General features: G+C 50.8%; 1 protein-coding gene across 1 annotated transcript; it reads right to left on the bottom strand.

The window, feature by feature from the left end:
- Positions 1 to 666: 666 nt before the first annotated feature.
- On the bottom strand, positions 667 to 1,694 carry LOC144166554 (uncharacterized). The gene has a single exon (XM_077696053.1). It carries the CDS (start codon positions 1,525 to 1,527, stop codon positions 667 to 669), a length of 861 nt encoding a protein of 286 aa, XP_077552179.1. The 5' UTR covers positions 1,528 to 1,694.
- Between the last annotated feature and the right edge of the window lie 11,489 nt (positions 1,695 to 13,183).

Here is a 13,183-nt window from a genome sequence, read left to right as displayed (position 1 = left end):
TTGCGCTCGGCCCCCGCAGCCCACCGCCTCGCCGCCTTCTCTTCCATCTCTTCCATCGGGTTTGTAGTATCACGTGTACACCACGCAGTTATCAAGCCGCTATAACGCCGCTGAGTCGCCAACGCACGCCGCTGACGACGTAGTTTGAGTGCGTTAAAGATATAAGGCGCGTTCTGACACCGATATCAGCGTCGCGTCCGTGGCTTATTCGGTAGAGCGTCGGGCTGCGGCCCGCAAAGTCCTCGGATCGAAACCTGGCGCCGGATGCTGTTTCTTTCTTAAATATAGAGGAGCACTGCGGACGCCGCCGACGCCGCCGCCGCCGGCGGTGGATGGTTTGGGGTCGCTTATAAAGAGCATTCGCTCTTAAAACGCATCAGGCGAGCTCAGCCCCAAGGTGCCGACGCGCGGTTTAAGCGAGACTTTCTAGACGTTACGTTCGGACACAGATGTAGTGGGCGAACTTTCACTGAAGAGTCACGGTTTTACCGATGATTTCCCCTCAGGAGCTTCGCCCACTCATCATCATTCACCCCGTGGATATGCTGTGAATTTTCTTTTTCTTTAATGCATGGAAATTTTAGAAAACTTCAAAAGACAAGACACTTAATGCACAATATAAACACTAACAGACAGCAAAGGGCAAGGACATCAGTCGAACAAAGATCAAAACTCGGGCAAACAAACGCACGCATCCAAAACAGGCAGCCACTCTGGTGGATCACTCTGCGCAGCATAAACGCTCCGCACCAACGCCGCCTGTTCCCGAAAGATGCACTTGGTCGGCCTAGGGGGTTCCGCATGCCGATCAGTCATGCGGCACTTCCACAAGCTAAACAATCCTAGGAGAACGAAAACGTCATATGGCACCCGATTAACATCTTTAAATGGCAGGAAGCGAATGGTGTACGGGGTGATGTCAATGTCCTTTTTTAGTGTCCGCTGCAAAACGTCCCAGAATAACACAGCGTCCCGGCACAACACAAAACAATGATCAATTGTCTCTGGTTGATTACAGAGGCGACAATTGTCCGACCAAGGAATATACATCCCTTTTTCGCGTAGCCATCTCTTAACTGGGAGTGTAGAAGAATGAAGCTTGAAGAAAAATGTTTTTGCATTTGGCGGGATACACATGCTCATTACGCGTTTTAAAACATTGCTTTTCTGGTGGCCTAAGTAAGGCTGGCGATAAACAGGCACTGGGAATAGACTTTCAATAAGAGTGTTCGTCATAGTTTTCCTTGACATGCTGAACAGATATTCCAAGGAAAACCGCGCGGTAAGAAAGTTAAATGACTCCACGACCTCTTTGAGAAATCCCCATGGACGCTTCTTATTGACTTCGCCCGCACATACAAGCAAAAAAGGCGAATGGAAACTTATGCGCTGCTGAAGTACAGTTAGTAAAAGTGGGTGATCAACCAATTTGTAGAATAAAAAACGAGACACGAGTTGGTGCACAAACAAATGCATGAGCCCAACACCCCCTGCCTTTAAAGGAAGAAACAAGTTGTCCCTGCGCATAGGTTCCCATTGAGAGCCCCACACAAATGTTGCAAAAACTCTATGTAGGGCCTGAACTTTTGCTCGCGCACAATGAAGCACTTGAAGCACATAAAGGAGCTTTGTGGCAAGGAAGACGTTACACACTCTTGCACGTGCAAACACAGAGAGGTCTCGCCCATTCCATGCCTGCGATGCACGCTTAACTTGCGTGACTCTTTGGATCTGTGCTAGCCTAGTGTTAAATATTCGAATGTTGTCGGACGGCACTCTAGCCATGCCTGCAAAGATTAGCTAGAGTGCCGTCGGACGGCGCTGTAGCCACTGCGTTATTAATATTTGTAACTGTGGACACCATATACAAATGATTTGCTTGACAACTTCGCGGTTAAAACAACAAGCAAACTTGCCAAACGGGCGAATAAAAGACGATACACGCTCCTTGTGTCCCCACAATCGCTCACACAAGCCTCTGTACTTCAATAAACGAAGTAAGGCCTCTGTAGCCTTTTGGGACTGTGATGGCCAACGCCCGTGACACACTGCGCTGTAAACGGGAGATTGTCGAGCTTAGGGAGTGCTGTTGAGAGGGCTGCCTCTGCGTTGTAAACCGGGCATGCACCATGGCACGTTGTTATAGTATAAATGCTCTGAGAATGCAAGGGCTAGTGTCCGGAAGCGAGGAACTTTCGTGGCATTCCTGAGCAGTGGGAAGGACGGTGCTAGTGTTCTACGGGTTGTGACTGGGGATGCTGCAAACGCGAAGACTAACCGTACAAACGGGTGAACAGTTGCTCCTCTTTTGTTGCCCGCACGGAACAACGCCCAAGGTGGCTGAGCGTAAACTCAGGGGATGGGGTATCCTGAACTCCATGCATATATGGTCTTCATGTGTCGGAGTGGCTTATTTACTCTATCTCTCTCTCTTTCTGTCTCTCGGTCTGCTCCCTCTCTCTCTCTCTCTCTCTCTCTCTCTCTCTCTCTCTCTCTCTCTCTCTCTCTCTCTCTCTCTCTCTCTCTCTCCCGAGGTACTTTAATTTCCTATCAAAAAGTTTTTTTTTCGCGCACTGGAAACTGATTTCATTTATTTAGGATTGAATCGTGCACGATAGCTTGCTGATGCTAGCTTTTACCCAATTGTTATTTGGCATTAATTTCGGGACAGGAATAAAGCAGGCAATCAGAATTTTACAGCGATCTTCCTGGGACACAAGTGCGCGGCAAAATTTCACATCGCCTGTAAACTGCAGTATAGGGAGAAGTGTATGAACTTACCAAAAGGATGATGGCTAAATATTAAACCCTGCGGCAGCCTGAAAAGGACGTGTTGCAAACAAGCGGGAGTGGGTTCCATCATCCTCAATGCAATGGAACGGGCTTTTAACACATGTTTTATTCCCGGATACACGAAGATTTCGCTGACGTCATATCCGTCACGGAAGTGACACCAGTACAACGAAGCAATCGGCCTGTAAAGGGTGCACCCCTGCACACTGCGTCTTCTTGTGGGGAAGGAACCTTTAGTACTAAAGAGTACGTTATACTTAGGGTTGTTAGTTTTCAGGTAATATATTTTAACACGAAAATGTTTTATGCCGCGATATCCCAAGATTTCACTGACGTCATATTCGCCACGGAAATGACGCCAGTAGACCTTTGCCGAAGCGACCCGAAAGCAGGACGTCGCTCGCCAAGCACACCCACAAGACAGCCGTCGACCCGCGAATCATGCTCAGCTGGAGATTTCGCTGCACATTTCACTTTCGTGTTTTACTGATTCCTACGACAGAGGAATTAACCACAGTTTTTTAGGCAAATGGAGAACCATTCCCGGAGAGCGTGCGACATGCCACGCAGCTAGACAGCATCTAGCAACAAGTAATGATTTACGTCGTCAAGCACGTTGCACAGGCGAAGTAAATTGTGTCCACTTGATTGCGCAAGAACATGACTGCTGCCGCGATGAAAAAAAGCAGGCAAGCAAGCAAGATTAGAATGTCTGGCACCAAGTCATGTTTATCTTTGTTAAGGGCCCAGCTGGCTTAGTTTTACCGCTAGGTTACCTCAAATAACATTAAAAATGTAAAAAGAGAGTGGTGGATGTATATTTTCCAGGGGAAACCTTGTTTCCGGGCCAAAAAAGAAAGATAAAGAAAGGAATTTTTTCCAAAGCGCAGGAAAGCTTTGATCGTCAAGTAAGGGACAAGGGGAGGAATAAAACTTGATTGATTGGTTGTAGGGTTTGGCGCGCCAACGCAACGCAGGCGATGAGGCGCGCCGTAGTGGAGGGCTCCGAATTAATTTTGACCACCTGGGGATCTTTAACATGCGCCGAAATCTCGCACACACGGGCGTTTTTGCTTTTCGCCTCCATCAGAAAAGCGGCCGCCGCGGCCGGGGATAAAACTTGCTGTTGGGCGAGTTGGTTCACTATTCGTTTTCAAATGCGCAAAAATTAGTCACTGGATTGGAAAAGACTTAATTTTTGTCAGTAAAGTCTTTTCCAATTCTATCCAAAATGTCACAAGGCAGACGAATAATAGGAAGGAGGTGAGCTGCTATAGACAGCAATAGGCAGGAAGAGACAGGACAAACAGCAGCGCTTGTACTGTCTATTTCTTGTCGGCCTTTTGTCTAATTTTCGGGGTATTTTTTTACAGTATACGAACGATGAATGAAAACATGGACTTTCAATCAACAGGGAGGGCATGGTGCTTGCTTAGGCAGGAGGGAGGAAGGAGACAGAATACGGAGTGTTTTCACTGAGTCTTCATGGGTAGGTGTCCGCCGGGGCGCGTGGTGGCACTGTGGGCGACTACAGTCTTGCCGTGTCGTCCTTGTAAGCCGGCCGCATCCATAATAGGCGTAGTCCAGTCCGGCCTATAGAATTAAACACACAAATATGGAGCACGCCCAAAGGAGGCGGTCACGCCCTTAACTGCTTTGTCAAGGCCAATTGCCATACTACATCTGCCACTTTTATGTCGCAAGTTAGCGTCCTCATGTGACAGCTGGTTGTGTACATGTCGGTCTGACGGGAGGGCCCCATTAAGGAGCAAGGTTGGCCTCCCTTCATCTAAGAAAGAACAGATCAGGTCCAACCTGTTCTGCCTCGGAACAGGGATCTCCCATGTGTATCGAAAAAATCCCGGGCCATCTACACAAACGTGAAACCTGGGGAGGGCCGAAGCATGCAGTAGATAAGTGTATTCTTGGCAACTTGGCGTTTTTGCCCACAGAGATGAAACCGTTGGGGGGAAAAACGCAAAAACGCAGGAACTTTTTTTCCCTGTAAAAGTATCTTGCCTTTGAAGCACGAAGTTCTCTAGCGCGAGGCGTAAGCGAGTGTCCCGGTGTTTTTTTTAGTACGCGTTACGTCCTAGCGCGAGGCGTAAACGAGTTTCCCCGTGTTTTAGTATATATACCGTGACTACATGAGAAGACGATTGCGACGACGAGAGGAGACGCCCACGGCCTTACAATCTTAGCCAAAAACGACGAAAAAAGGACTAACTACAGCTGTTAGTCCTCGCGAGCGACCGTTGCTAATCAAGAGGAGTAACTGTGGGAGCGTTTCTATAGGATGTCCGGTCCCAGGTGCGTACGTAGAAATTTCCAGTACTTGTTTATGAACAGTTTTTCACTTGGTGTTGGGGTGGGCCTCGGCACTATTTGCTCTACGTTTTTACTCAACTTTATTTAGTTTTTTTTTGCGTTTATTGCGTGTCTTCCATTTTATATAAATTTTGTTTTCTCCCCTTCACAGTGGGCGGCGCAGCTGTCCAGCTCTGAACCCGGCCCCCAGCTTGACCTGGTGAGACGGGCCCGGACTGCCAGCTGCAGAGCCAGGGACTCCTGGACTAAGGAGTCTCCCCACTGGCCTGCCTCCACACACGGAGTCGGATTGGGCCTCAATAAAAGTTTTATCCTACTCCTCCTATCTCATTGTTGTCTTCCCAATCTCCCAAATTCTCCTCACTGCGTTGTAATCATCTCCATTTGGCGTAGCAAGCCCTGCTGTTAGCAGAGCCAACATCTTCATGGTCAACATCAGAGTTCTCTCTCTCTCTCTCTCTCTCTCTCTCTCTCTCTCTGATCAGGTACAAATTCTGCCGGTGTATCCTCTTGAAGACACTAGCATCTATCATGTTCTGAGCGGTACCATGTACGATCCCAGTTTATTGACATTTCTGGCAGTTCAACGGTTTCAACAGTGACCCCCCAACAGCCCATCACTGACTTAAAAAAGGGTACGGAAGCTTCGTATTGCTGCAGACATTAGAGAGTTTTAGCAGTCCGTCCATTCCGTCACGTACGTTGCTACTGGGTTGACCGGGGACCCGTCTGCGCCTGCGTGCGCGGAATGGCAAAAAGGAAGAGCGAGGAGGCGCGGACATGTCGAAGGCAGGCCAGCGGAACTAATCCCCCTACCGTGACGAATGCCCGAGTGCCCAGACGGGTCCCGGTCAACACGCTAACTACGTACATGACGGAACGGACGGACTGCTAAAACTCTATTCGAGAGTTTTAGCAGTCCGTCTGTTTTGTCGTGTCCCGGTCCCGGTCAACACGCTAACTACGTACCGGACGGAACGGACGGAGTGCTAAAACTCTTTATTAGAGAGTTTTAGCAGTCCGTCTGTTCCGTCGTGTGCGTAGTTACCGTGTTGACCGGGACCCGTCTGGCACATGGGCATTCGTCGCGGTAGGGGGATTATAGTTCCGTGGGCCCCTGCCTTCGTCATGTCGACGCATTCGACACGGTGGGGGCGCCTCCTCTCCCTTCCTCCTCGCCCTTCCGCGCGTGCAGGCGCAGTTGCGTCCCGGTCAACCCGGTAGCTACGTACAGCACGGAACAGACGAACTGCGAAAACTCTATTCACACAGTACTGAGAGAGCTAAGTGAACCATACGCACTCAGATTTTCAGAAAAACGGCCTTGCTAGTGAATTTGGCATTGGCCTATATAGACACAGGGAGGCAGGCACCAAACGCGCATGACGACGCTCGGAGGTCACTCGCCTCTGTTTCTGCCACTTCACCATCCCGGTCAGGCCCAGTGGATCAGTCCACCCCCACACGGTTCGGTATGTCCGCAATAGTTTCTAGCATATAGCTATACGCAAGATTTGAATGTCGAGATACTTGGCAATGAAGAACAGTGGAACCCCGCTGATATGTACCCCGGACTTACGACGACCCGCTTCTTACGACGGATCACCGCGGTCCCGGCAAACTCCCCATAGAAAAAATGCATTGAAAAAGCCGATGATATGACGCTCGAGTGGACGGGGTCCGCTTCATACGACGGCCCCTGGCGTGAATAAACCGACGTTTTTCCCATATTTTACACCGCTTTGTCGCCTCGTCCCGACTGTTCGTTACTCTTCACCTCGTTTTTCACGCTGCTTGATGTGTAGAGGTCCGCATCCTCGCCAGAACACTTCCTGGACAGAGGCAAGCAAGCAGGCGGGTACTCGTGAGCGAGAGTTAACCATCGATGGCCCCACGCGGCAGCAGTACGCCGACGCACCAACCGCGAGAAGTCGAAGTTCAGGTGGCAGGCGAACCGTGAATCCGCCTCTTTCACAACCCCACTGCGCATGCGCAATCCCCTAGCGGCCAAGTCACTAAGCAGTCCAGTAGGGGCAGCAGACGACATTCCCCACAGCTCCCGCACAAGCGGGAAGGGGTCGTGGTTGTATTTACATCGTTTGATTTTTTGTGTGTGCTCGTTGTGCGCGGAACAATGCCCACAACTTATGCTGCGTTCCGCTGTAACTCGGAGTGCCGAAAAGGGAACGGCGTCGGCTTGTATCGCTTCCCGTCGGCCGCACGCGATCGGCTACGGCGGCTTGCGTCGCTCGCGTCGGCTCGGGTGTTGGGAACATTAGGCTTAGCATCCTGGCGGATATTTGATCGCTGCTATCTGTGCAACTGCGAATAACAATCCGCAACACAACTTTTCACTACACTATCATCCCCTTTCTCGCATGTGGAACTCTATTTAAGTTATAACTGCCGTTTGAGAGATCGGTGACCGAGACATCTGCGTAGCCTGTTTCGATGCTTCCGCGCAGGTATCGCCATCTCTGGGCCGCTCGGCGCAACGCGCGCCGCGGCGACCGGTCAGCGTATACGCTTGCATCGCGGCAGATATATCTGATCGCCGCTTTTAAAATAAGCCCTGACAACAATCCCTAGCACAATTTTTCACCACACTAACACCTACTTTCTCGCATGTGGAACTTTTTAGCGATCAGATTGACAGAGCAGCGACAAGCGCGGTTGCTACCGTGGTCTGCGCCGGTTCGAGCCGCTGAGTGCGTCGAGCTGGCAGGCGCGGCCGGCGTGTGCGCGGACTGTTTCCGAAGGCAGAAAACGCTTCACGATTGCTTGCTTTATCCATTTCTTGCGAACAAAAGCGCAGAATCTACAAATTCAGCTCAGCGATCATCGTAGTTGACCGTGGAGCAAAAACAGTGGGCGGAGCGACGCCGACGACGCATCTCATGCGCGCATCGGGCCGTCTCAAATTCACGCGTACGACTAGTCGTGGCGACAGTCGTAACGATCAGTCGCATGCGAATCGCGTGTACCAATCGTACATGTGTCCAGCGCTTAAAGGCATTTTGCGAACTGCCGGCCTTTGTTGAGCTGGCGATCGCACTTCATGCCAGGCGACTCCAAGTACTGCTCGCTCTGCTACTCGGCCGGCACACCGGGCACACGGATCTGTCCGAGATTTCTTTGCCAGCCCTCATTCAGTGATAAGAAGCCGCCTGGTATTATGTGATGACCAGGGGCTGTCATCTTAAGGCGTTATAACACCAACACAGAAGAAAAACTTCGGCTGCTCCTCGCCGTAATGTGGGATTGCCGTGCATACAACGAGAACGCAGCCGGAGGAAACGCCGGCAAACCCTACGGCTTCAACTTCCGCTAGGCACGCTAGGTGGCAGCATACCGCAATGAAAGAGGCGGATTTAAAGCTCCCATCGAGCCGCCGACGAATGCGGGAACACATACGGCGCAACCCCACGGCAATGGCCGAACACCCGCGTTCCCCGCCCGCTCGATCCAAGTTTCTTCCTTTCACAACGCTCTCTCCCCCTCTATCTCTGCTCTCTACTTATAAGTGTCTTTCAAAGCCTCGTTGTCATCCCGCTCCTTTCTTTGCTAGGGTACCTTGATCCACGCACGTCCGCCGCAAGGGTGGAGACACGTATACCTTGTCACCACCATTTTGGGTCACTCGCTGGCCGCCGCAGCAAGTCACTGTAGCAAGACCGGGCTATAATTTTCGCTGCAACACGGTTCACCGGCGAAGTTTGAATGATCTTATTTCGCGTTGCTGGGTCTTGTGGTAAACGAAAACAGCTATGTGTTGAGCAAAATGACCCAATAGCGACGGCACATGACTGTTGTTCAAACACTCTAAGAAAAAAGGTAGTCAGTACTGACTCATTTTACAGAGTCATTGGCTTGCTACAGAATTGACTACCTTTGGACTCTTATGGGGAGGGCCACCAGACTCTCTTTCAAACAGGGTCCTGGGACTCTTAGGGGGGGAGTCGTGACGAAGAGTCAAAAGTGAGTCTGCAGGACTCTTGAAAATTAGTCACGGTGACTCCGATATAGTAAACAAAAAGAGTCTGCTTAACTACGTTATGGCCCAGCAGTGAGAGTCGTCCTGACTCTGTTTGGAAAAGAGTCTTGTGACTCTGTTAGACCGAGTCAAAAAAGGGTATGCAGGACTCTGTAAGGGAAGTCACCTCGACTCCTAATTTTCAAATGAAGAGAGTCTTCATGACTACTTTGCGACTAGTAAAAGTAGTCACACAGACTCTGTTTGGCTAGAGAGAGCCCGCGTGGCTACTTTGGCTACTACATGACCCCAGCCAAGTCGCCCTAGCCTGCTGAAAGGGAATCCCATGAACCCTGAGATAGAGCATGGAGGACTCTGCAGCACCGTCACCGACACTGAAAATCTGCAAAGAAAAAGTCCAGTCGACTATTTTCCGACTCGAGCAAACAGAATCCCTTCAGAGTCGATAGGGTAAAAAAATACCATACAGATACTATTATGACCGTATAAGGACAGCCATGCATACATGCAAGAAACATCAATGCAAAGTACCAACACAACTATTTTATTGAAATAAAGCCTACAACCGTTTTAAATTATGCATTGGCTCAATGACTAGAAAAAAATTGATACAAAATAAAAATCACGAGTTTTTGTCTTAGACAACATATTGCTACAGACGTAACAAATGGATGAAGGGTTTATTTACAAGTCGTGCGGAGCCACAGGCAAGACGTGCTACCACAGATGCCGGTCAGCAGCGAGCCGGGGGAAAACTCTTCTTCGCCCTCCTCTTCTACGTGTCAGCATACCCCCTGGATCCCGCTCCACTGGAACATACCCTACACAGGCGATTGACTGCCGACTAACGTAACAGACAACCTAGTGATTGTCCTGTACCTAACACTGTAACAATTTCCCCCCGTGGAGACGAAGCGCACCGAGCGAGTTAAGGAGTGCGGCTATGACAACGCTTCAACCGAGCTACATGCACGACCTGGGTCTTGCGGGAGCGACGGTCCCGAGCAGTAACTTTTGCGATAACATAGTTCACGGTACTCAGCTGAGACAGCACTACAAAGGGGCCAGAGTACGTAGGCAAAAACTTTTGGTAGCGGCCTCGTTGGCGAACTGGAGTCCACAACCAAACGAGTTCGCCCGGGTAGTACGAGACTGGTGGATGGCGCTGATCGTAGCGTACTTTGGTTCGCCCCTGGGAGCTGAGGGTGCGCAGTCGAGCCAGTCGCCGGGCTTCTTCAGCGAGGCACAAAGTTTCAGCCAGCGACATATCTTTAGGCGAGGAGAATGGAAGGATGGTGTCTAGGAAGCTTTGAGGAAGGCGGACGCACAGAAGGAAGAACGGAGAATAGCCTGTGACCTCGTGTTTGGCGGTATTGTACGCGTAGGTTATGAATGGAAGAACAGTGTCCCAATTGTTTTGTTCTGAATCGATGTACATAGACAGCATGTTAGTTAGCGTGCGGTTTGTGCGTTCAGTGAGTCCGTTCGTCTGCGGGTGGTATGGTGTGGAATGTCGATATTCGGAGCCACAAAGCCGAAGAAGCGCTTCCACAACGTCCGCCGTAAACTGGCGGCCACGGTCACTGATCACAACGCGAGGAGCTCCATGACGTAGAATGACACGATTCAAGAGGAAAGATGCGACATCCGCGGCCGTTGCAGTGCAAAGAGGAGCAGTCTAAACGTAGCGGGTCAAAAAATCCACACAGACGATGATCCAACGGTGACCTGCCTTGGACTTCGGTAGTGGCCCCACCAGATCAATACCCACTTTGTCAAAGGGCGACATGGGAGGATTCACCGGTTGCAAAGGGCCCGGAGACGGAGACGTAGGACGCTTGTAACGCTGGCATTGAGGGCAGCTGGCGACATATTTCTGCGCTGCTGTCTGCATACGAGGCCAGTAGAAGCGTTCCCGAAGCCGATGTAGGGTGCGGGAAAGGCCAAAGTGACCTGATGTTCCGTCGTCGTGCATTGCGCGGAGAACCAGATGTCGGAGCGTAGTGGGGACGACAAGAAGCAAACGCGCGCCATCAGCAGAGTAATTCTTTTTGAACAGAACGCCGTCGCGGACAATAAAGGGTGTCGACATTGTGTCCTCCGCAGTTGCAAAAAGCCTGCGCAGCGTTGGATCTTTCCGTTGTTCGGCCCGAAAAAGTGGGGCGTCTGGGAATTCTGGTGACACGGAAGCCAGACAGTCCTCGAAGGTGTCGTCATCGGTCGATGTGTCCGGTTGAGGTAAGCGGGACAAACAGTCCGCATCGGTATGACGGCGCCCACTCTTGTAAGAGACTGTGAAGTCGTATTCTTGTAAGCGTAAGGCCCATCGAGCTAAGCGACCGGAGGGGTCGCGCAGTCCGACAAGCCAGCATAACGAGTGGTGGTGAGGCGAGGCATTCCAACGGCGAGGCATTCCAATTCCGTGATGGTGTAGTTCCGCTCGGCTCTGGACAGGGTACGGCTGGCGTAAGCGACGACGTGTTGTGCCCCTTCGTGTAACTGGGCGAGAACAGCTCCAACGCCCACGCCACTCGCATCGGAGTGGAGCTCGGTGGGTGCCGTGGGATCAAAGTGGCGCAAAATTGGGCCAGAAGTTAACAAAAATTTAAGCTGCTGGAAAGAGGACTCACAGTCGGACGTCTAAGAAAAAGGGCTGTCTTTACAGAGTAAGGACGTCAGGGGATGAGCAATTTGCGCGAAGCCTTGAATGAATCGTCGGAAATAGGAGCACAGACCCAAGAAGCTCCTCAGCTCTTTCAGGGATCGTGGGGCTTGGAAATCGCGCACGGCGGAGATCTTCTTGGGATCCGGCCTGATGCCTTCCTTATCTACGAGGAAGCCAAGTACGAGGGCTTGGCGCTCCCCGAAATGACATTTTTTTTTAGTTCAACACCAATCCCGCTTCCTCGATGCGGTCCAGGACAATGGCAAGCCTGCTATTGTGCTCTTCAAATGACCTCCCGAAAATAATGACATCGTCGAGATAGCACATGCAGATGTCCCATTTTAAGCCACGCAGAATGGTGTCCATAAAGCGCTCAAATGTAGCGGGCGCATTACATAATCCAAAAGGCATCACATTGAACTCAAAGAGCCCATCAGGCGTCACGAAGGCCGTCTTCTCTTTGTCGGATGGGTGCACTGGAATTTGCCAGTAGCCCGACCGAAGGTCGACCGAAGAAAATTACGACGCTGAATGTAAGCAGTCGACGGCGTCATCAATGCGCGGAAGCGGATACACATCTTTTTTTGTCACAGCATTGAGTCGACGATAATCTACACAAAAGCGCCAAGAGTTATCTTTCTTCTTTACAAGAATCACAGGAGCTGCCCACGGACTTGAAGACTCCCGGATTACCCCTTTTTTCAGCATCTCCTGCGTCTGTTCGGTTATTACCTTGCGCTCAGAAGGGGACACACGGTATGGCTTTTGACGAATCGGTGCCGTATTCTCAGTGATAATCCGATGTTGCATGCGTGACGCCGGCAGTGATGTTTCGTGGTCATCCCGAGCAAAATCAAATACCGCAGCATGTCGGGTAAGCACCTCAAGTAACACCTGCTGCTTATGAGAAGGAAGCGAGGTATTTATCATGCGCTTGAGCTGGGTGGTGTAGTCTGTGTTGTTGGTAGTCGCGTCTTGCGTCCTATTCACCGCATGAATGGTTACGGCAACGTCTTCGTCGGAACGAGCGAGTTTAAGTCCACGGGGCAAAAGTACGGGTTCACTGGAAGCGTTCACCGTCCAAACGCAGCTGCACCCATCAACGACATCAATCAAAGCACGGGGTATCAGCACATTCTTCTTAACTGCGTTTGTTGCATCCGCCTCCACCAGAACTTCGTAGCTCCCTCGAAGAAATGTTTCGGACTTCACAGAGACAAACATAGCCGTCATGGGAGGTAGCAGGACGTCATCGGTGACAGAAAACAGGCCTTTAGTGTCATTACACCCTTCTTCAACATAAGTAGGTAGAGTTTCGTTTCGGAACGAAATTTCGCCAGTTCCGCAGTCCAACATCGCACCGCAATCACGTAAAAAGTCGATCCCCAATATAACGTCATGAG

The sequence above is a fragment of the Haemaphysalis longicornis genome, unplaced genomic scaffold, assembly GCF_048455015.1.
Source record: "Haemaphysalis longicornis isolate Haplotype H1 unplaced genomic scaffold, Haemaphysalis longicornis Haplotype H1 scaffold_18, whole genome shotgun sequence".
Taxonomy (NCBI): domain Eukaryota; kingdom Metazoa; phylum Arthropoda; class Arachnida; order Ixodida; family Ixodidae; genus Haemaphysalis; species Haemaphysalis longicornis.
The sequence above is the reverse complement of the archived record's forward strand: the minus strand, read 5'-3'. Positions and strand labels throughout refer to the sequence as shown.